General features: G+C 40.9%; 7 protein-coding genes across 20 annotated transcripts in view; 3 read left to right on the top strand and 4 right to left on the bottom strand.

Moving 5' to 3' along the window:
- Window positions 1-2,706: 2,706 nt before the first annotated feature.
- Window positions 2,707-4,407, bottom strand: LOC132698920 (3'(2'),5'-bisphosphate nucleotidase 1). 4 transcript variants are annotated; one of them, XM_060665266.1, is made up of 6 exons: window positions 4,269-4,407; window positions 4,027-4,164; window positions 3,842-3,973; window positions 3,631-3,768; window positions 3,285-3,572; window positions 2,707-3,061 (listed from the first exon to the last, which is right to left on the bottom strand). In XM_060665266.1, the coding sequence occupies exons 2-6, from the start codon at window positions 4,144-4,146 to the stop codon at window positions 2,801-2,803; spliced, it is 939 nt and encodes a 312-aa protein (XP_060521249.1). In that variant the 5' UTR covers window positions 4,147-4,164; window positions 4,269-4,407; the 3' UTR covers window positions 2,707-2,800. The 4 variants fall into 4 exon arrangements, with proteins under 4 accessions (XP_060521249.1, XP_060521233.1, XP_060521239.1 ...); XM_060665250.1 differs by having other exon boundaries at window positions 4,027-4,179; window positions 4,269-4,404; XM_060665256.1 differs by having other exon boundaries at window positions 4,027-4,179; window positions 4,252-4,387.
- A 366-nt stretch (window positions 4,408-4,773) lies between these two features.
- On the top strand, window positions 4,774-6,235 carry LOC132698883 (U6 small nuclear RNA (adenine-(43)-N(6))-methyltransferase). The gene has a single exon (XM_060665210.1). The coding sequence runs from the start codon at window positions 4,798-4,800 to the stop codon at window positions 6,217-6,219; it is 1,422 nt and encodes a 473-aa protein (XP_060521193.1). The 5' UTR covers window positions 4,774-4,797; the 3' UTR covers window positions 6,220-6,235.
- An 83-nt stretch (window positions 6,236-6,318) lies between these two features.
- Window positions 6,319-7,235, bottom strand: LOC132698943 (CCAAT/enhancer-binding protein gamma-like). Its single transcript, XM_060665286.1, has 2 exons — window positions 6,971-7,235; window positions 6,319-6,915 (listed from the first exon to the last, which is right to left on the bottom strand). The coding sequence occupies exons 1-2, from the start codon at window positions 7,058-7,060 to the stop codon at window positions 6,661-6,663; spliced, it is 345 nt and encodes a 114-aa protein (XP_060521269.1). The 5' UTR covers window positions 7,061-7,235; the 3' UTR covers window positions 6,319-6,660.
- Window positions 7,236-7,768: 533 nt separating this feature from the next.
- On the top strand, window positions 7,769-11,190 carry LOC132698897 (UDP-glucose 4-epimerase). Of its 4 annotated transcripts, none has more exons than XM_060665221.1 (6): window positions 7,769-7,917; window positions 7,976-8,277; window positions 8,705-8,981; window positions 9,084-9,377; window positions 9,438-9,551; window positions 10,282-11,190. In XM_060665221.1, the coding sequence occupies exons 3-6, from the start codon at window positions 8,736-8,738 to the stop codon at window positions 10,690-10,692; spliced, it is 1,065 nt and encodes a 354-aa protein (XP_060521204.1). In that variant the 5' UTR covers window positions 7,769-7,917; window positions 7,976-8,277; window positions 8,705-8,735; the 3' UTR covers window positions 10,693-11,190. The 4 variants fall into 4 exon arrangements, with proteins under 4 accessions (XP_060521204.1, XP_060521196.1, XP_060521221.1 ...); XM_060665213.1 differs by having other exon boundaries at window positions 7,976-8,267; window positions 10,282-11,188; XM_060665238.1 differs by lacking the exons at window positions 7,769-7,917; window positions 7,976-8,277 and adding an exon at window positions 8,286-8,353.
- Window positions 11,191-12,786: 1,596 nt separating this feature from the next.
- LOC132707975 (peroxynitrite isomerase THAP4-like) lies at window positions 12,787-13,808 on the top strand. Its single transcript, XM_060680023.1, has 2 exons — window positions 12,787-13,265; window positions 13,327-13,808. The coding sequence occupies exons 1-2, from the start codon at window positions 13,001-13,003 to the stop codon at window positions 13,581-13,583; spliced, it is 522 nt and encodes a 173-aa protein (XP_060536006.1). The 5' UTR covers window positions 12,787-13,000; the 3' UTR covers window positions 13,584-13,808.
- Window positions 13,809-14,104: 296 nt separating this feature from the next.
- LOC132707974 (ATP synthase subunit gamma, mitochondrial) lies at window positions 14,105-15,506 on the bottom strand. The gene is made up of 4 exons (XM_060680021.1): window positions 15,469-15,506; window positions 14,957-15,270; window positions 14,577-14,896; window positions 14,105-14,432 (listed from the first exon to the last, which is right to left on the bottom strand). Exons 2-4 carry the CDS (start codon window positions 15,258-15,260, stop codon window positions 14,169-14,171), a joined length of 888 nt encoding a protein of 295 aa, XP_060536004.1. The 5' UTR covers window positions 15,261-15,270; window positions 15,469-15,506; the 3' UTR covers window positions 14,105-14,168.
- Window positions 15,507-16,504: 998 nt separating this feature from the next.
- The window catches only part of LOC132708411 (talin-1), a 38,394-nt gene continuing 32,383 nt past the window's right edge, over window positions 16,505-22,515 (bottom strand). For 6 of the 8 annotated variants that reach the window (XM_060680732.1, XM_060680734.1, XM_060680735.1 and 3 more), the window contains 7 exons: window positions 20,612-20,728; window positions 20,163-20,559; window positions 19,906-20,030; window positions 19,411-19,666; window positions 19,013-19,214; window positions 18,589-18,798; window positions 16,505-17,690 (listed from right to left, as the gene is read on the bottom strand). In XM_060680732.1, the coding sequence (XP_060536715.1) occupies window positions 16,979-17,690; window positions 18,589-18,798; window positions 19,013-19,214; window positions 19,411-19,666; window positions 19,906-20,030; window positions 20,163-20,559; window positions 20,612-20,728 (2,019 nt within the window). In that variant the 3' untranslated portion in view covers window positions 16,505-16,978. Of the gene's footprint in view, window positions 17,691-17,961; window positions 18,007-18,588; window positions 18,799-19,012; window positions 19,215-19,410; window positions 19,667-19,905; window positions 20,031-20,162; window positions 20,560-20,611; window positions 20,729-20,753; window positions 22,170-22,515 lie in introns of those variants that run through there. The other 2 variants (XM_060680737.1, XM_060680740.1) reach the window with 2 other exon arrangements.

Here is a 22,515-nt window from a genome sequence, read left to right as displayed (position 1 = left end):
GGCGGGCGACTTTTCACGTTACACACACATTACCGCCCCGTTAGATACCCCCAGGTGGCGCGTCGCCGGGACGTGGTGTCGTGGTGACAGGGAGGGGCGGATAATAGAATAAACTTGAGCCTTAATAGTCTTTCTTTTTTGATCCAATAGGTCGGGCTCCCCTCTCCTTGTTCTACCTTCTCAGTCTATTTGATCGGCAACCTCGATATTCCTGTTGCCGTGGCCTTAGTACTCTCAAAAGAGAAAAGTCGCATATCAAAGTCGTCAGTACAAACGTTACCGTGGGGTCACTATTCGATTATGGAAGAAGAAACTGTCTCCGCTTGATTATAAATGTTTTTTATCGGTTTTGCTTTGATTATTTCGTTTTTTTCCTAAAAATCGAATGAGGTGCGCTTAAGGGCTCAGTTCACGTCTGGCAGCCTCGTTAAGTTTTTATTTAAAAAATGCATGAAATAGTTTAATTTTTTCATTATATTTTGGGCATATTTAAAAAAAATGACCGGAAGCCCTTAATATTTTTCGCTTATTACCTGCAATAGAATTACTTTTATTATCTTTTTCCACTGCCAATAAAGGATGTTTAATGTGTTAATAAATAGTTTGTTTTAACCTAATTCCTGTTGCTTTTCTTTTTAATTTTGTAAACTAACTGGTAAATAATCTGCCACTGGGTCATATTTAATTCTATTTACTTATAGCCTTGTGTACGTGTCTACCATTAACTGCGATCCGATGACTCATTCACCGATTTACATGCCTATCTTGAAAAGTGTTTATCAATCTAAAAGGGATTTGTTTAAAGATTGAATGTGCTATTAGATACAATTTTTTAATATATTCCACCTTATCTGGAACTAATTTTGCAATGTCAATACCTCGCAACCGCATGTAAGAGACTACGGTGCGGCAATATCCTAGTGGGCGGATGGATAGCTTTTGATTGTAAGGCGCAAATTATATTTGCGTGTGCTATCAATAATTTTGTTGGGTGTTAATTTTTTTTGCCAAATTACGTCATGTGAAAGTCGACACGCTTTAAGCACGTGGACCTTGAGACTCCCACCTGCATGGCTCTCTGGTGACAACATACGTTCATCGTGTTTATTCAAATAGGCGTTTGTTTGTGCCTTTTTTAACTTTTGATTTTAAATTTAACCATGGAAGGGAGAACATGTGAATAAATACATTTAATGTGTATTGTATTCAGTGCAATGTCAAGTGCGATATATATTTCCCTATGACTCTACAACTGATAAGTTTTATGATTTTAATTTACCCTAATACAGTGCGAGTCTTTTTTTGTTTTGTTTTTGTGGGTTTCAGTTTTCGTTAATTTTCTCAGTGTGAATAACAAAAAACAATGATCACTTTTTTTGGTCAGTTCCTACCTGTTTTTATATTATAATAATCCACTTTTTTACGTTGCATAATAATCGAATTAAATTGAAGTATATAGTGTTTTTAATATCTTTAAATGACAGGGAATAGAAATGTGACTTTACTTACGTCACTTACTGAAAGTTTTGTTTAAAAATATGTGTTTTATAGGCAACGCGACATATACATATTTTGTTTCTTGTTTGTTCTAGAAAAAACACGGTTTGTCCGTTTGACAATAATACGCATTTTTACTTTGCAGAAATAATCGAATTAAATTGAAGTATATAGTGTTTTTAATGTCTTTTAAATGACAAGACGTAGAAATGTGTATGTTGGTATGTGTGTGTAACTTTTGTTTGATCTAGAAAAAATTGACAAGTCGCACATTATGTTGGCGCATCCAGCAGGGTGGGTGGTCGACAGAGGGGGACGGTGAGGAGTGTATTTCCTATATTGATTTCTTGAAGGAACGGGAACAAGAACGTCATCAAAAGAAGAAGAAGAAGACCCTCCTCGATAAATATTTGTTATTGTATATAGTTTTCTCGGACATGCACCGTGGCAAACAGGGCGTTACACAAGGGGGGGTTCTGAGGGGCGGAGCACACTCTGGTAGCTAGGGGGACTCTAGAACGGTGGCGGAGCGCAACGCGCCGGGGGCCCTCTGCGAGGGGGTTAGGAGATTGAGGTTATGTGCGGTTTCTGCTCGTTAAAACGGTGTTATTTATCTACTAGCTGCCATATATACCAGTTCCTTCTCTAGTTACTTTCGAGAAACCAATGAAATCGTGTTTTACGAAAGTATCTGCGCTCATCACTAAACTCGAGATCTCAGTAACGGTTGGTCTTACGAGGTCGCCGTCAGTACAGTTCGATTCAGCGTCGAAAAAAAAAAATTAAAATTTTGTCCAGATTCATACTTGTGTGAAGATTTTGCAACTTGATTCTTTCAATCAGGTCTGGATACCAGCTCATGTGGGTATTGAGAGTAACGAAATGGAAGACGGATTGGCTGAGAAAGCGAAAGAAACACCCTTATACAATTGATCACTAAAACCAGCTGTCGCCCCCCCCCTGTCCAAAAATACACGCACACAGACAATCGCATTCTTCACGCACTCGAATTTAGGCAAGATGATATATCCAAATCACAGATAGGTTAAATAAAAACATACTTTAAAATGAGAATAACAATGACAAATAGTTGGTAGTTCAAATGAGTGCAAATTATATTGCGCTTTTAACATGCGTTTGTGACGTACTTCTAAAATAGGGCACAATGGAAATACTTCTTTTCTTGGAATTGCAAATGAAACCCACAGGCAGTTGAAATCATTTTTATTATGGAAATATTTTCAGTTACAAGAAATGCCCATTGGCTAGTAACGACCTAAAATAAAATATGAGCGTCGAAAAATCAACGAGGAAATTTATCCTTCAGCTCCTTGGGGATGCGATTGATCAACGCGTCATGGTCGACGTGCCTAGAAGTCGCGAACACTCCTTGAGCATTTGGGTACTCCACGTCCGCCGAATAATCATACTCCCGACCGTGGATATCGGTGAGCTTACCCCCCAAAGCTCGCAGCAGCCCTTCAGGGGCGCACGTGTCCCACTTTTTGCAACCCTTGCTCGCGAAGACGTATGCGTGAGCTTTGCCCTCCAGCAAGGTTAAAACCTGTAATAAAAACGCAATATTCTAGTAAGGGTATTCCATTTGTTGCTAGGTAACAATCTGTGATTGGACCAAAATCCTTTGTAAGCTCAAACTAAGGCAGGGGCTTGAATTGATATTGATAGTGATTTAATACATACACTGAAACCACGTTTAAAAATTATAAGTCAGAGTTCTGGGACTAAACTTGATATATAAGCAACAAGCTGGTAAAATATAAACATACTTTGTGGCCTGCTCCGCCGACTCGTATAATTTCGTCAGGCTTCAATGCCTCAAGCGCTCTATCGACGAGCTCGTCAGCATGCATTCTGGTGGTGGTTATGATGAACTTGTTGGTGGGTGGAGTCTTTGGTATGAAACCTCCCACTCCCAACCCGACCAACCCCCACAGCGTCCGGCCTTTGCTGTCTGGTTCGACCTTGTAGTTATGGTAAGGCTGGTGGATAACACCACCTACAGGCTTGCCCTTTATCGCCAACCCTATGAGAACTGTGACGTGATCTAGCAATCCCTAAAACACCCAAATGTTTATTTAAACTGACAGAGGATTAAGAGGGGATGTTTGTTACTTGAGCATATTCTGAAGTTCCATCCAATGGATCAACCCACACGACGATGTCTTTCGGGTCTGTTTCTACATATTCGTCGGGACAATCACTGGCCAGCACTCCTGCATCCAGATCTGTAACAATCCAGTCACTAGGCACCTGGATAATGGCGGGCCTTTAGACATATCCGTACCTAACAATTAGAGGTATAAAATTCTGGGTTGAAACAAACCTCGTCGGTTTCGTGGACTGGTCCTTCCTCTCCGATAATGGTAACATCGGGGAACAACTTCACCAAAGATGCCACTATGCACCTTTGAGCGGAACGGTCCGCCTCTGTCTGAAGATCGTTCTTGCCGCTGCCCTGAAATAATTCCCTGTTTTTTCTTATTGAGGCACTGGCTAGTTGCTGCTTACTTTTTCGATAATGCCTAAATCGCCGCCTTTCATGACGTCTTTGATAATTTTTCCAGCTTTCCCCGCGAGCGTGGTGGAAGACGCGAGCAAGCGAAGAACCAAAGGGGTCTGTTGGGCCATCGCGACGTTAATTGGTTTCTGAAACTCGCTCGACTGCCGATTGAGATATTAAGACTCAAATATTTAATTTCACGGCTCGATAAGCGCATCTAATTTATAACGTACATAAAAACAAATCGAACCTAATTGCTCCTTAAAATAATCCTTGAACGGGACCAACACAATATTTGGCTTGTTTTTAGTAAGTTTTTTTTAAAGAGAAAATCAATTTTTACTTTAATTAGGCTCCCCAATCTAAAAGACACAGTTAAAATGTTTATTCACAAAACGAGTTCTTCTTTTGCTGCGTCGACCTCTTGCCTCTCCCCGCTTTTTTTGGTATTTACGAACAAACAACGCAGCTGGATGCGTTTGCTAATATTTACGGCTGGTGAACTTCAAATTTACCTTCGTTGCATAACAAACATCATCATAATATTGCAGATTTTATCATCGGGCATGCATGTTTATCTACAAATATTTATGACAAGCTTTCGGCATTGCAAAAATTATGATCGTCAAAAAATACCATACCTACAACTACTTACAATTAAGGCTGTGCACAGAACAAAATAATTACCTCAGATAGCGCTAACCTAACTTTTTATTTAATTTTTAAAAATATTTTTCTTGGTGCGTTTTCGGGAGCGTGTTAGCAATATTACTCCGAACATGTCAATGAACAAGTACATGCACCCACGAAATATTTACAAAAAACCACCAGACTTTCAACAGTTGGCCCTAGGTTATCCAGAATTTAGAAAATATGTAAAACTGGACATTTGCGGTAAGGTCTCGTTCGATTTCAAAGACCCGGACTCTCTTAGGGTTTTGTCCCGCACTCTACTGAAGAAAGATTTCGGCTTAGACGTACAAATCCCAAGAGAAAAACTCGTGCCTACTATTCCCCTACGGTTGAATTACATTTTATGGATGGAAGACTTGCTAGACTTTATGCAACTCGGAGAAAACATAAAGGGTATTGACATAGGCACGGGGGCGTCTTGCGTTTATCCCCTGATAGCAGCTAAGAAGAATAACTGGTCCATGGTTGGTACAGAAATAGATGAAAAAAGTGTCTCTTTCGCCAAAAAAAACGTGGAATCTAATAAGTTGAGCTCGTTGATTACTATAGTTCGCGTTCAACCTGACACGTTTTTAAAGGGCGCAGTCGGAAATGACCCGTACGACTTTTGCATGTGCAACCCGCCATTCTTTTCCAGTTTCCATGAAGTACATCCATTCTTTAAAAGTCGAAAAATTGATCGGCCCAGACCAAAAAACGCCTTTGTCGCGACTGCTAACGAAGTCGTGTCCAAAGGGGGCGAAGTAGAGTTTATTAAACACATTATAAAAGAAAGCAAAGAGCTTGGAGATCAACTTAAGCTGTGCAGTAGCATGGTAGGCCACAAGTCGAGCTTGCCCCATCTAAAAGCATTTCTGAGAGAACTCGAGGTGCGTAGCTTCAAAGAGACCGAGTTTTGTCAAGGGAACACAACAAGGTGGGGTCTGGCATGGACATTTTGCAATTTTGACCTTCGTAAAGCTACGGATGTGGTAAAATTAGTTGGAAGACCCGTCAAAAAGCATCACCCCATGTTCTACTTTTTGCCTGTCGCAGACACAGGCATAGAAAGTGTGAACAAAGTCACAGTAAGAATTTTAAACATATTTAAGACACTGAGGATGACTTTTGAGGAAGTCACTCGAAACAAAAGCCATCAAAGGTTCTTTGTGACTGCTCTTTTTAATACTTGGTCTCATCAGAGAAGGAAAAAAAGGGAGAAAATGCGAAAATCATTGGAGGGCAATGACACGAACAGTATCCAAGAGGAACCAATTCAGACTGAAGTTAAGTCTCCAGGAAAACGGGTTTTAGATGACCTTTGCGATGGGACTTTTACGAAGAAACTGAAAATTAACGGCGATAACCATGAAGCAGCGGTATTTTACAAGTTTTTGTTCGGGGTGTCTGTGATTGGAGGAAAAATCGCTTTGGAATTGAACACAGTGGATGGTTTCGATAGGAGAGAATACCTAAACCAAATTTTGCAGTACATTAAAAACAATTTACGGGATGAGGTTGCCCATTAGGTGTCATTTTCTTCTATATTAAGGATTGAAATTAAGTTTTTGCACATTGAAATTAGTTTTATTTTGTTCCCAAGGTTTTTTTATTGACTTGAAAAAAAACTGCCTTATAGTTTTTATTGAAAAATAACAAACATTTTGTACAAATAATGGGTTAAGGGCCCGTTTTACACAACACAACAAATGTGATGGCCTTCACTATATACAAATTTCAGGATTTATTTACACAAAGTCATTCCTTTCACAGAATAACAGCGAGTCTAAAAGTTGACATAAATTTCCATTTTTGACTCAAAACAAACCTCAGTGAAACAAAAAATCCAATTATCAATAGATGGTTTTGAAGCGCTGAGGTCGGAACAAATAATGGGACAACAATAATAAATTGTCGTTCACATTATTTGCTCTACAAGATTAAGCGTTTACCTTCACCTTTGAACATTATTAATGCTGCTGCTGACCGCTAGAACTAGGTGCAGGGTCCTCCGCTAACAACTTCTGCAAGTTTACTCCTTCAAACTTACTTGGATCGATATTGTTCGAAGCGTGGGCCAAAAACAGCTCCTTCAGGAAACTCAATTCTTTGGTAAGGGTTTTAACTTTTTCCTCTAACACTGAGTTCTCATTCCTGAGCTCAGTCACACGGTTTACCGTTTCTTGGGTTTTTTGCTTTGATTTCACTCTGCTCCGTTTAACAGCCTAGAATTTTCAGACTTTAGTTTACGTGTTTCCTAAGATTGCATCCAAGGCTTGCCAGATTGTTCCTGTCTCTTCTTTTGCGGTACTCGTCAGAATCCTCCCCAGATTCAGGGCCTTCTTTTTTTACTCGACCTTTTCGAGGCATATTTGAAATGCAAAATTTTAACAAGGTGCGTCGATATTACCGTTTAGCGCTATAGTTTTCTCTTTAGATGTAATAAACGTTGGTAACAAAGTTTGATTTACATTTCCGCAAGCGAAAACAAGTATTTTCCTCCCAAACGCTGTGCCAAACTACAAAAGCGCTTCAATGTCAACTGTCAATGTCAAAATCGTGATCGTACACTGTGGAACAAAAATTGTTGACTTGTTAACATATGACGTAAGAGATTTAGACCTCGCTCATCTCGAGATTGGTCACACCGTTTGATTGAGCTCAATACTTGAGATTCGTCAAAATGTGTAATCCACGCACCTCGGGTTTATTGAAAGTCCAGCACAAAATGAAAGGACGGTTCTTGAACTTGCTTTCGAGGCCCCTGACGCAATAATAATTATTACACAATTCATTACTTGATTTAGCATTGTAATGCAAGACAACGGGTTAGTTTTACAAATCAACCTGCTATCAGCCGTTAGACGCTGAATTCACATTTTCCATCGATTCCCCCGAAAATAAATTAATGGTAAAGTCATAAACTATTTTTAATTTTATGTCAGTATTATACGAACGACCTTCGCGTCGAAACTCATCTTCACCCGCCCGGGGCAAATCCTAATGACGCAGATCCGTCAACTATCTCACTTCCGAATTATTCAGTTCTTCGTTTCAGAAAAGGATGAGAATAACTTTTTTGCATTATCAATTTTCGCGGTAATTGTCTCCCTTCGTCTGAATCATGAGGGGCCTACATTCGCTTCGAATCGCGGGAGTCTCTGATCCATTCGTAAATGAAACGTTCATCGTGCCGTCTGACATTTTTCGCAGCGACGGTGCCACATGTAACCCATGTTTATACTAATGTTGCAGATCGGTTGACGCTTATATGCACCTTTGTAGGTCATTTCGTCATTTTAGGTGTACGGTGCGTGTCCTTAATTGCCGCGACGATCGGGGGGGCGAAACCCGACCGACAAAATTTAATGTCCGCGGCAAACAGGACGAAGCGGGGGTGCCACATCTCGAACATGAGCGCAAAGTCTTGACGTGTGCAGTTTTTTTTTCGTCCGTTTTGTTTACCACTAAATATTTGAATTAAACAATTGATAACGATGTTATCGTTGTTGTATAAATCTACATACGCGTTCGTGGTGTTTTACTATGCGATAGTACCCCTCGGATATATAACCAAGTAAGTGTTGGTAAGTGCGTGTATACATTAAGGTGGTGTGATAATGGACGTTTTTTTAACCCCTTCGAGTTCTCGAAGTATTTAAGGTAGTTGCAGGCGTTTTAACGAGTTCAAAAACTAATCTAACTGCTTGGCGCACAATCTTAATTGTTGACTTGATTTTAAAAGAGACAATTTTGTTTAAACAATTCTTGAAGCGTTTTTTTTATTCTTTAATTGTTCGAGATAATTTAATTGTATTTCGAATTAAAATCGGCGGTACTTACGCCAATCGGCACTTGAAATCGAAAAAATTATCGATGCTTATCGCAAAACCACTCGTAATAAAAGATTAAACTGGTAGACGTGTATCGCATTTCGTGAGCGAATTATGCGTAAGTATCGTCCGTTTTTTGTTTCTAACGGCCCTCCTTAAGTATTCCCGTTTATCCCTTCAGGTGGTGGGTGATCAACGATCCCGATGAAAAAATGAAAGGTAACAGCACTATTTTGGTGACCGGTGGCGCGGGCTATGTAGGATCACACACGGTGGTCGAGCTTCTTAAAAATAACTATACGGTAATCGCGGTGGATAATTTGGTCAATTGCTACGCTGAGAGGGATGGGGAAAAGCCCGAGTCGCTCAAGCGGGTTGAACAGATAACCGGGGAGAAGGTGACTTTTTACAATGTGGACATAAGGGACAAGGACGCTTTGGATAAGGTGTTTAAGGCGGTAAGTGGTTTTGGAATCTGCCAAATTTAAATGAGCCCACAGATAAGAAAAATGTTATCGTAAATTTTGTGTATGAAATGAGAGTTTTGTTTAACATTTTAGCATAAAATCGATTCGGTTATTCACTTTGCGGCACTGAAAGCTGTGGGCGAATCCGTAAAAATCCCGCTGACATACTACCAGAATAACATTTTCGGTTCGAGCACGTTGTTCGAGGTTATGGCGAATAATGGCGTGAAAAAGTTGGTCTTTTCGTCTTCGGCAACGGTTTACGGCGCGCCCCAATTTTTACCTATCACTGAGGAGCACCCGACCGGACAGGGTTGCACGAATCCATACGGAAAGACCAAGTATTTTGTCGAGGAGATTTTGAAAGATGTCTGCGCCTCAGATTCGGTACTTCCCCTGAAAAAAATCCCGTGTGCTGTTGTAATCTCACAGCGTCCAATGTTTCAGGAATGGAAAGTGATCCTGTTGCGGTATTTCAATCCGGTGGGAGCGCACGAATCGGGATTGATCGGCGAAGATCCCTCAGGCATACCAAACAATTTAATGCCTTACATAGCGCAGGTGAGATTATTTTTTGGGCACACTTTAATTAAGCGCCCACTAGATTTAGCCTTTTGTATGTGTATTGCGAATTATTCTGGAAGAAATACCGAATGGATAAGGTAGAACTTAACCCTATTTTTGGTGGCATGGCTGCTAAACCTCGGTTCATTCGCAACAGAATCCATTGTAATTGTCCTCACATTTGTAGTATGGTTCCAAACTCGTTTTTTTTCTGAGTGTTTTAAAATTGTAATCGTTGTCGGCCCCGCTGTTTTTTCCTGTTATCGCCGGTACAGACGCAGGATACCCCCCCCCCCCCCCCATTCCACGTTGTTCTGTGGGTGAGGCGGTTTTTTGCTATCGGTCAAAGTACCGTTTTTTTGTTGAAACCATTTTGTATATGTTAATCAACCTAGAGGATGATGGATTGCTTCAGACCCTTCTCTTAGGAAGGCATTCTTTAGGATTTTTGAATTATGTTCACATTTGGGGTAAGCTGGCAGAATGACCTAATGAAGTCGTGGGCATTAGCAGTAAATCCAATCCAACCCTACTTCTAAGGGTAAATTTGGGTTTAACATAAAATTTCTGAAAGTAAGTTGTACAATAAAAATTTGAGGGCTGGCAACTTTGGCTTACACCCTAAACTCTATCAAAAACTATTTATTATATTGAGTAAATTTTGAAAGTATTTCCCGTGGCTGTTATATCTGTAGTTATTAATATAGGTTATCCTATTTTTTCGTAGGTAGCGGTAGGTCGTCGCGAAAAACTGTCAGTATTCGGTGGAGACTACCATACCCACGATGGTACCGGCGTTAGGGACTACATCCACATCACGGACCTGGCTATAGGTCACCTAAAGGCATTGGAAAAAATGCTGCAGCCAGCATTCAAGTCTTGGAAAGCTTATAACCTCGGTACCGGTCAAGGTTTGTCGGTTTTGGATATGGTGAAGGCTTTCTCGGAGGCTTCGGGTCGTCAGATCAGGTACGAGATCGTGGGACGCAGGGAGGGGGACATAGCAGAGTGTTACGCGGACGCGTCCCTGGCCAGACGGGAGCTGAACTGGGTGGCAAGCAGAGGCGTGCTAGACATGTGCAGAGACACGTGGAATTGGCAACAGCGAAACCCAAAGGGGTTCCAGAATGCTCGATGAAGGCCGCCAACGTTGTCGCCTCATCAGCAATGACTGGCCAAAGTCGTTTCCTCACTCGCCTGGAAGTTCCTGGGATATTAAAGCATTTTTATACAACAAATATAGAGATATATACGGTTTAAAAAGAAATTTATAAATAGGAGATTGACGAGAAAAAAATTTTTTTTTGCCTCTTTATTGGAAAGCGGTTTTGCCAATGGATAACATTTTAAACTTGCCATTTTTTGTTTCGCTTTATTCAATGACGTCACGATTTTTGTAATTCAACTCTCATCGAAAAAAAAATACAAAAACACGACAAATGGATATTTGTCCTGAGAAGATTCTCATCCTCGTTTAATCACTTTTTATTAAGGTGATTGCGAAATTCTTAGTATTTTAAAATGTTTTGATTTTTTTCCCTGAAACTGAAAATTATTGGGAAATTTCATAGCTAACAATTAACAATTAAAACAAAATGTATATAGTATTTAAACGTTGTTGTTATTTTGTAATGATTTATTTATATATATATATATATATATATATATATATATATATATATATATATATATATATATATATATATATATATATATATATATATATATATATATATATATATATATATATATATATATATATATATATATATATATATATATATATATATATATAATATATATTTATATATGGACGACAAAAGGCCTTTCCATTGTTATACCGGAGCTTTATCGACTAGTGCGACCGGAGGTATAACCTTGGTGACGTTATCGGGTCCTTATTCAAACTCGTCAGTAATTTATTTATATTCGTGCATTTATGTTGCGTTATTTCTGAAACGCAAATCACCTTGCGAACGATAAAAATGTAAATTTTTGTAAAAGTAAAATATTTTGGAATTTTGTTGGTGTAGAGTTTCTTTATCCCTAACCCAAATCTGAATCTCTAACCGCTAACGTTGCAATCTAATAATATTTTATGGAGGGTTGAACCCGCGGTGAAGGTATACTACGACGTTGGCTTTCCTACATGACATCAACCACGATAAACAAAATAGGTTGCCGTACGCACAGCACAAGGGCTTAAACTACGTTAGTTCTCACACTAAATAAAAGATAAGAGTCCGCTATTCATTCACAAAACCCGTTAATATTTTTGTGAGAAACTCGATGTTTCCTGGACTTCCCGTTTTTGAAGCCGCTGGTGGAATAACAGTCCGCTCGGATTTTGTAGACTCAAAAGCAGTGGGGATTGAAAATCGGACACACGCGAAACTGTAAGTGCGATACTTCAGCCTAAAACAAAACCCGAGAGTTCGTAATACTATCGCGGAATAACACGCATTTGGTATAACAAATTATTAGAAAAAATTTACTTAATGAAAGATATTGGTGGAAATAAATGACAAAAACTAAAAAGATCAAAAAATCAAACACTATCCAAAACCTGATCATACCACCCACCAATTTTTGAAAAACAAAAACTAAATATTCTAATATTAGACATTATCAATTACAATTAATTATCCGATAGAGGGCATATCTTAACAACCGGTCGTTTAATTAAACCATTTCTGGTTTTGACTGTTACCGCACGTGTAATCCCGTCAGCATCAGGATGAACAGAATCAATCCGTCCTAGCCTTCACTGAAGAGGCGGTAGATTATCCTCTTTCAACATAACTAGAGATGAAGATATTCCCTACGCCATCTTTTCCAAAATGTTTGATGCATTTTGGTTAATAACAGCCACCTGTTGAGTCTATTCATGGGAATACAAGTGAGGTCGGGATCAGGGACACCTGATAGAGGAGCTAAGGAGAGAAAATGTCCAAGGGTTAAATTGGATACCGTCCGCTCCAAATTTGTTGTCTACTCAAAAAGGTCATGGCAGCAATGGAGTGGGAATTAACTATCGCGTACAAGCAAAACTCTAAGTGCTATACCTCGGCCGAAAACAAAACCCTCGGGTTTGTAATACTATCGCGAAATAAAACTAAAAAGATTAAAAAATCCAAGATATAGATATTTATTCCAACAATTCTAAGCCGTGGGAACTAATATCATAAATGGAAGAATGGAAGTACAGTGGCAGAGTTAAGGATTATAAGAACAAGAAAATTTAGAATTTAATCGGAAGCAATGAGACGAAGAAAAAAGTATGTACGGTATGTTTTCTATTAATTAAACAATCTTTAAAAATTGCCAGGTGAACAAGACAAGAACAACGTTATACACATTAAATCGAATTGAAAAGAGAGCGTGGAGGTGAGGGGAGTAGTATTGTGTTACGGATATGAGTGTCAACTGGATGGGCTGTCAATGGTATGCCAGGCAACGTCAAAACCCACGAAATTTTGAAAAACCTCCGATGGCTGGTCGGCAAGTGGAAATCTGTGTCGGCCGTCGCGAATTACCCGACGATGAAGAGCCCTGTCGAGTATACCGAAACGTTGGAGTTTCGATCGGAGGGACAACCGCTGCTCAACTACTTTTCGGTGACGAGAAACCCAAAAAACGGTAGCGTAATGCATCTCGAGTGCGGTTATTTGAGGATCGACGACGACGAGAAGACGGTGGCGTTTCTTACAGGTATTAGAGAGGGAGGTGGATCGCGTATGCGCGATAGGGTGGCGTTTATCGCTCGTTTCAGCGCAGAATTTCGGTTTGTCGACGTTGGAAGAGGGTTACGTCGAGGATAAAACGATGATCGTTGGCACGGCGTGCATAGGTATCATGAAGTTTGCCAAGCAGACGGTGCTCGGTTTGCACAGGTGTTACCGTTTGAATGAAAATGGTCGCCTCGAGTACTGCGCGATGATGGAAACGCCGCAGACGCCGCCCGTCGTGCATATAACCGCGGTTTATGAAAAATCCCAGTGTGACGCCGCCGAGCCGGACAAACATTAAATTTCTAAAGCTTTCGCCTCGTTAATTGCATAGTTTAGTGTAATTTGCGCGATTAATTAAGAGGCTTCGTGGGTGCCCGTCTTATATAAACTCTCATCGAATTGCGTGGCCACCGTTTTTTTCCAGTAGTAAGGTACTTTCCGGAAAAGTGGAAAGGCGATGCCGATGTATTGTATTGTTTACCGTTTTTCCTGCAATGCTCCTCAAAAATCCAAAGGCTTCATTACAGAACAAAAGAGGAATAAGCTTACAGAACATCAATTGTTTTTCACAGGGATTAAATGCGAGGATTGCAGACCAATGAATCACGCCCTTTTCGACTGATTAACAAAAAGACAGGCGCAAGTCTAGCGACGTTTATTCCACGAGTTACAGCTGAATGTATATAACAGTAAACCAGAATTAAAATAGAGTATGTTTGTGAGACTTTGGGCTTACTATTTCTAACCTCACTTACTCTTACATACGAAACCGCCATAACCTTACAAATTATACCACAATATTTACCATTATTTCCGATATTTATTTATTTGGAGGATGGGGATAAGTAGCGAGGTGAGACGCAAGCATCATTGTATACGGCGTTTACAGAGCCGAAGCACCGGAAATAATTTCGATCAGCTCCCTGGTGATGACAGCCTGTCTTGTACGATTAAATGTCAGGGTGAGTTTGTCGATCATTTCGCCAGCGTTTTTGCTCGCGTTGTCCATCGCCGTCATCCTCGACGACTGCTCGCTGCAAGCGCCTTCTTTCATGGCATAGAACAACAAGGAGGCCAGTGAGAATTCCAAGTAGCTCTGGACCACCTCGTCGTCCAGCGAATCGTAAATCGACAATTTCGGGGCAGCCTATAGGAATTTATTGTCGCCCATAGATAGAAATTGAAAGAAAAACATCACAAAATAATGAATAGTAGGCCACAAACAAATGAACTGTTTGCCTTGCCAAGTTAAATATTTGATTCCAAATATAAATAGGAAACAAAAAATTACCGTAACAGAGGCCAAACTGAAGACGGGCAAAGTCTGTGTCGAATAAGACACCACGGACTTGAATCGGTTGTAGACTATCTCTCCCGAGCTAAACTTGTAGTCAGATTTCAAGATTGCGTCGGCTAGTTTGGCGGCGTCCAAGAAAGTGGGTGGCAAACGCCCGATCTCGTTACAAGCCAAGATTATATTCTTGCCATACACCCTAGACAGAATTGCCCTCGATTTATCTCCGACACAAACCACCTTCAGATTCTGGTCATCCTTGGCCAGTTCTGTACGAATGTGACGGGCAACGCTGGTGTGCACAGCACCACACAGACCTGAAGCCAACAATCCCTTATACATTCAATTTTCTCTGCTTAACAACACCCTATACTAACCTCTGTCTGAGGTCATTGCTATAACAAGCTTTTGAGGAACATCCTCCACTGGAGCCACTTCAGCTTTTTCATAAAACTGCTTAGCTCCATCTCCTATTGGTCTTACTTGCTTAAGTTCGCGCTCGGCCCTCGAGTATTTCGCCGCGGATACCATCTTCATTGACTGGGTGATTTTTTGTATATTTTTAACTGATTTGAGTCGGATGGAAATTGCTTTCAAAGTGGCCATGCCTCTTTGCTGTTGCTGCTGTGTGGCTCCATTGTGGGCCAACAGCGTGGCCACGTTCCCGAACCGACCCAACATTGCGATAGTCCTAGGAAGGAAAGAAAAGTTTAACCTTGTTATGTAATGATGATTATGGAACGCGAGATTTTAGGCTGCGAGTCGAGTCGCGTCTCGCTACTTTCAAATGCAAAACAATGATTTCTAGTACAAAACAATATCCGGTGATTGGAAATATTAAATTATGTTTTAAATAATGGAATTGAAACTAAAATGTCAAGCCCCTAACCTTTTGCCACTTCACTGGCCGACTCAAAAAAATAGGACCCATAGTTAAGTGAATCATTGAAAAACGAAGAGAAGGAAGTAAAAGGAAAAATAATCTGGGACAATTGGCTAAGATTACTCGTCCATTGAAGGCTCAAAAGATGGTGTGGCAGAATAATCAAAAAAGTAAAATCTAAATACTACGACAGCAACTTATTTGAACTCTTTTAAATGTTTTCTCAAGAAGCTTTAAAATATTTTGAGAAATGTGGAGTTTACATATTTGACAGCAATTTTTAGGAATCATTGTTTAGGAGTGTTGTAATAAAATCCACATCTGTGTTAGTTAATGTTTTCAACAGAATTCCTCAACCCAAAACTGTTTAGCACTGAATTCGAAGAAGAAGTTGCTAACCAATAAGGCACATTTATCCACGGTTATCGGCAATGGGCTCGTGATCCTAGTAATTATTACCCTCACGATCCTAGTAATTAATACTCTCACGATCCTAGTAATTAATGCTCTCATGATCCTAATAATTAATGGCCTCACGATCCCAGTAATTAATGGTCTCATGATCCTAGTTATTAAAGGTCTCATGATCCTGGTAATTAAAGGTCTCATGATCCTAGTAACTAATGGTCTCATGATCCTCGTAATTAATGGTCCCATGATCCTAGTAATTAATGGTCTTATAATCCTAGTAATTCATGGTCTCACGACCCTAAAAATTAATGGTCTCATGATCCTAGTAATTAATGGTGTCATAATCCAAGTAATAAATGGTTTATGGCTTCTAGTAATTAATGATCTCTAGATCCTAGTAATTAATGGTCTCTAAATCCTAGTAATTATTGGTCTCTAGATCCTAGTAATTAATGGTCTCTTGATCCTAGTAATTTGAATCAATTTTTAGATGAGACACATTTGAATAGATTTTGTAATCTGGATATTTTGATTACAGAAACAGGATAAACGTTTCCCTTTTGAAAAATGTTGACTTTGATTCATTATTGTCATGATGCAGAATAAAACTAACTAAATTATTGTTAAAAAATTTTATTTGACACAAAAGGTGTGAGAATACAGTTCGGGGTTACATTTAGTAGACTCGAACCTTCCCATTGTCCTGTAAAAAAAATCAATCAAAACTCTGTAGAGGCACTGGAATTTCACAGCGTGTAATTTTCTGAAAACATGGAGGCACTTGACATTTTTCTTGCGTTTCGTTTCTTTTAAGTAAGTCGTTAAGTAGCGCGGGTCCATACAACACAAAGCTATCAGTTGACGCGTTATTGGCACATAACAAACTAACGGAAACTAAGCTAAATAATTACATAAAATATAAATATTTACAGGGTAATTAGCGCGAGACGCCCTGTCTATCATTTGGTTAATGGAGAGAAAAAAAAGAATTAAAGACAAAAAGCAGTAAAACTGATTAGCACCACCTAGGTCACCGTAAAAAATCGCCGAAGTGGCTGCGCTCGCGACAACAAAAAGAAGAATTCGAAAGATTAGCATTCAGGGCTCAGGGAAACTTGAACGTTTTCATCGATGACTCCTGCTTGGACGATTTAGTCGTCGTAGTCGTTTTCTTTTCGAAGATTTGTTCCGTGATCGATTTCTTTAGTGTTCTCTGCTCGAGAGTGTCGTCGTCCTTAAGTACGGGCGGCCCGTCTATGTATTCGACATTCGAAGCGAACGAAGACCTGTAGAGCGCGTCGTCGCCATTATTAAAAGAGTCAAAAGTTTTGATAGATGGTGGACTGGGCAATTTTCCGTCGCTGGACACGTAATACTTGTCGGAAGAAGAACTGTACGTTGTTTTTGGCTCAGACTTGTAGTACTCGTACTTGTATGAATCGGTACGTAGCCCTTCGGGCGTTTTATAGGTATTCGTCACGTATTCCGAACTGGAGTAGCCATCTGTGGAGCTTACGCCGCCGCTAAATGGTTTCGGAGCAGCGTTTGCAGTAGTACTGTAACTTTTATTGGGATTTACCGAAGCATAGTGTCCAGTGGTGGGTGTTGTAAATATGCTTTTGTATGGGGGAGCGGCGACATAAGTGTCGGCATATCCAGGGCTTTGATGATAAAGGCTAGGAGCAGTGTCCCTGTCGTCGCCTCGGAGTGGCGTGTGTTTGTTGCGTTCCAGTGAATTGATTTTGTCGGGGCTTTCCAGTTGACCGTAAGTATCGTGGTAGTGTTTAGGCGAACGGCGCTGATCGAAGCTGTGGTACCTGCGGAGCACGTTGAATGTCGTTTTTAGTTTATTCAAATAGGGGTTATGACATTAAAAATTTGTTAAAAAATAATGCAAGTAAATAATAAAAAAATACTAATAATATTACTCCGATCCCAGCTGACGCGATCACGTCCTAAAAAGGCCATGTTTCAATGTTAATTCATCATTATAATATTCACGTCATCTAGTAACCAATTTTTATTATAATCATCGTAATATTGTCAGTTGGGATTGTGCGATCGTTAGTGTAAACAGCGCAAACTCACCTATCGCTACTTAAGATGCATCAATTTTTAACAACAACCTTGTATCTGTGCATGCAACAGAAAAAAAAACATTAAGTGTTAGTTAAGAAAATAAATTACACAAACTAATACGTTAAACCAAGGGAGAGAAATGGAGAGAGGGAGAAAATAAAACACTCAAGCTTAAGCTATGAAAGTACAGTTAAGAAGGTTAGGAAGTCGGGTTGTCAAGTTTATCAAATCCCTCTTTAAATTAACAAATATGAATAAGGATAAAATTTGATTAACACAACTATTTTTGATTTTTCGTACGTTTTTCTAAAAATTTTTTTAGTTCGGTTTTGCCAAATAAGCGTAAACATTTGGCGACACCACATCGGATCTCTCCTATGGTTTAACGCCCGCAATAACAGGACCCCCTATTGAAGTGAAACCAATGTGCAAAACTGCTTCCAAAACGTGCCAAAAAAAACCAGATATAATAGCAACACAAGTAAACATCTTTCTCACTAGGAATTCAATAATCTTCAAAATCGCCCCCCCCCCAAAGGAAAGCGGTGCACAGAATAATAACCAGTTAGTATAACAGTGGACAGGCTCGAGGCGCAAAACAAAAGACTTGTGGCGTGCTCGACGACACCGACTCACCTGGACGCCTCCTGCTCGGGGGCGGAGCTCAGGTAACCGTCCGTTTCGTCGCCCGACGTTTCGTAACCTTTCAGCTTGTACTTCGCCTGCCTGATGGCGTTTAATTTGTTCCGGGCTTCCTCGAGTTCGCGCTCAATACGGCAAACTTCTGAACGCGCGTTGATCTCCTGAGCGATACCGCCGACCATGCGCCGATTCAGCACTAGATACCTGTCGGCGAAAATATCTAGGGTGAATCATGTCGCGCGTACCGTAAAAAAAAGTTCTCGAGTGCCGAGAGAAAAATAACTTTTCCAACCGTGAATAGAAGCGAACGCGACGTTTTCATATCTAAACGAAACCCATTGGTAACAAGTCGCCACTGAATTCACGAAATTTTAAGAATCGGCGGTTGGGGAATTTATTATCAAAGGTTGGTAATTACTTTTCTTCTTCCACGATTTTGGCTTGTTGAGCAGCCCGGACGAGGTTGTCGGTAGACCGGATGACCGCATTACCGGCAGCGTGGAGCCTGCGTGTGGCATCGGTGTCGCCCTCTGCTTTGACTTTGCACGCGACCAACAGGTGGGCGGTCGAACTGGCCACTTGCTTGGCGGCCGCAATCAATTTATCCTCGCTGCCCAATCCTGACAGTGCGAAAACAAGCATAAGTTACGGGGACGTTTGAACTACTTGTAAATCCACCAGTCTCGAACCAAAAGCAAAAATATTTTTATCGAATGTAATTCTTGTGGTAATTGGTAAATTACCATAGATTTTTTTTCTTCTATTGTTTTTTATTTTGGAATATTCTTCACAAAACCTGTCAAAGTTGTTCCTTACCTTGTACCAAAGCATTGGCGCTCTCCACCAGGCTGTGGGTCGCGGCGGCGACCAACCTTGCGGCAGATATCAGTCCTTCCGACCACTGTCCATCATCGGACGAGGATATCGGGTAGCGCGCCATCTTGCCGCTGTCGATCAGCTCTCTCTGGGCGGCGCTCGCCGCCTTTATCAAGGCGGACGTCGCGGCCGTTATCGATTTCGCCGCCTCCAAGATCATTTCGTCGAAGTTCATGGACTCGTCGAGGTCCTGAGTCTGAAACCCATCCATTATTTAATCCAACTTTAAATTAAAAATATAAAAAAACGGACAATGGACAATTAACGGCGCTTGACGACACCGCTATAATAATATGTTTGACTCCTGGGTGTTTATCGGAACTACAACCAAGAATATCAAACATATCTCATAGGGATGGGTACTCGATGACCTCTGGACGACCTTAGGATACCGACGTTTCCTTAAACCTCGAAAAAAAAGTGAAATAAACGAACCTTAACGTTTTGCCTCGGTCTGAGGCTTGCCAATTTCTTGGCGGCGGCGTCTATGGACGCTGCTGCCCCTAGCAGTTCGTTTTCAGCGATCACTGTTGGGTCGTCGGGGTCGATCCAGTCAGAACCTAGAAACCAAAAAACGGCGGTTTGACGTAACATATATAGAATTATGAACTAATTGCCAAGGCATGAACATGGTATTTTCCATGATTTAGAAAACGAAAGATTAGAGTTTACAGATATTCCATCCTTCCAACCTTTCAGCCTTTTGGCTATGGCGACAAGCTCGGTGACAGATTGCGCGATCTTCCTCGATATCATCGGTAGCGTCTGTTTCACGTCGGCGGAACCGTTGCCCTGCAAGATGACCGTCAGCAGTTGCCTGAAGTCTTTTGCGCACTCGTGTCCCGCCGCGAGAGTTTCCTCCCGCAGTTCCCGAGTCTCCGCTAAGTTGTAAGCGGCGCTCTTGCACGTCACCAACATGTCCGATACCGCCTTGCGCGACAAATTTGCCGCCGCTATGATATCGTCTTGTTTGTTACTGATTCCTGCAGCCACTGATTTGGCTGTGGCGTTAGTGATCGCTTTGGTGCACCGGATCAGATCCTCGGCGGTCACATGCTGCTTGCAACCGTCGCCGCCCGAGTAGAGGACCTGCAAAGCTACGAGGTCATAATATACACTACAGCGGCCAGAGGCCACTGACCCTCATCTCTTGGCCGATCGCCTCGACGGTCGACTCGAGAGCGCGAGTGCCGCGGGTGTGCTCGTCTTCCACGGCCTTGACGGTTTTCAGCAGTGACGTCACGTTGGTGACCATGGTCTGCAATGAAAAGTTGGTAGTCAATAGACACGGAGATCGAGGTGGGCGGGGTTAGGGTAGGACATGCGTTTAGCCGGCCGGCGGAGGCTGTTAGTGGCGAAAGTAAACGACCAAAGAGTAAAAAAAAAATGTGGGGAGGGAGAGGCGAAATCAGGGCGAATGAAAATCGAACACCTCACACATAAATGGCGTCGTTTCGACCCAACTGCTGACGATGTTATTTTTTTGAGGGACATTGTTTAGTACTATTAAGACGACAACTAAAGCTCATTTTAATGGGACGTGTCGGTTAGTAAAAAATAAATAGTAAAATAATAAAAAATATACCAGAAACAGTGGCTGAGCAAGAGACGGGCGCAAGAGAACTAACTCAAAAATCAGGTACCTACCGAAAGGGATGACGCTCGAAAGTCGGAGGGCGGGGTTTTCATTTGAAACATTCGAAAGAAAAATTAAGGCACACGACAGTTTTTTTTTATTGAAATCGAGGGAAAATCTATTTTTCTCATAGAATCTACAATTAGCAGCGACGTTTACATCGAACATTGGCAAGAAAAGAGAAGGGACACGATAAATTACAACTGAAAAAAAAAACACCGGGCGACAATGTGGGAACTCGACGTATACTAAAACCGATTTTATTTCTACACTCTTTTAAAATCGCGTTCAGCTCTAAGTTTGGGAATCAAGTAATAACAGGAAATTATCATTAATCAATTTAAAAAGAGGGCGATGACTTTAGTAAAAAAAATCCTTCAACTTACTTGAAGAGTTTTACAGCTCCATGCTCATAATTGTCTTAATGTTATAACATGTCTTTCAGTATCTGTATGCAATGTCGGGTTTTTAAATATTATTTATGCCTGTCCTTTATATATTTTAACAAATTTCTGTGAATAGGGTTTTTAACGTTGCTTAATACGATATGGTTAAACTATGGGGTTAAAAGTCAAAAGAAAACGATGATTTGCTTTGTAACTTGCGTAAACACAGTGTGTAGCGCGGTATCGAGCTTGGCCGGTAGTTTAATTGGAACTACGTGTGTTGGCTGTGGTTGACAATTCTATCAATGTTGACCGCCATTTTAGTTATAAGCGTGAGGCACGACTTGCGTTACCGAATGATATCCTAATAGGCCGGACATTGCGTAATTTATTTGTGGTAAACAACGTTTTAAATGAGAAGATTTTGATTCCATTTTAAATATTAAATCGGTCAGCAACGGGCCTCCACAATACCGCCCCCAAATATACAAAAAAAAAGAATAAAAAATCCGGAAAAACGTTCAAGAGGCGGTGACCATGCACTGCGCGATATCCGTCTGCATCGTTTCCGCGTCGGTCAGACACTCCGAGCCGACGTTCTCCCTGCTGTCGCTCAGTAGTCGCAGCAGTTCGTCTTCGGCGTCCGATATCCACCAATCGGTGTCCGAATCGGCAACCTGTTTTCAATCAAAAGGTGTGTGGTTCAGCTCCGTCTCTCTCCCACCACAAACACACACACTATTTCCCACCGCATGGGTGGACTTTCGAATAATATCCATCAGGTACCCACATCATCGATCAAAGACACTAAATCCATATGGGCGGGCGAGGACATTGCCCTCTTGTTCCGCTGGGCCTTTGCAGTTTACTAGTGTGGTTCTTGGCAATTTGAAAAATTTTAATTCCTCGACTTTTTCAGGTTTTATCTGACTTGCTTGAATAGGTGACCTTTTCCAGAGAGACTTTAATAAGTAAAACACTCCGCCCTATGGCCTAGTATCTCTTGATTTTGACAATTCACTA

The sequence above is a fragment of the Cylas formicarius genome, unplaced genomic scaffold (assembly GCF_029955315.1).
Source record: "Cylas formicarius isolate icCylForm1 unplaced genomic scaffold, icCylForm1.1 PGA_scaffold_10__41_contigs__length_53128322, whole genome shotgun sequence".
Lineage (NCBI taxonomy): Eukaryota > Metazoa > Arthropoda > Insecta > Coleoptera > Brentidae > Cylas > Cylas formicarius.
Note: the sequence above shows the minus strand (reverse complement) of the source record. Positions and strands in the feature narration are given on the sequence as shown.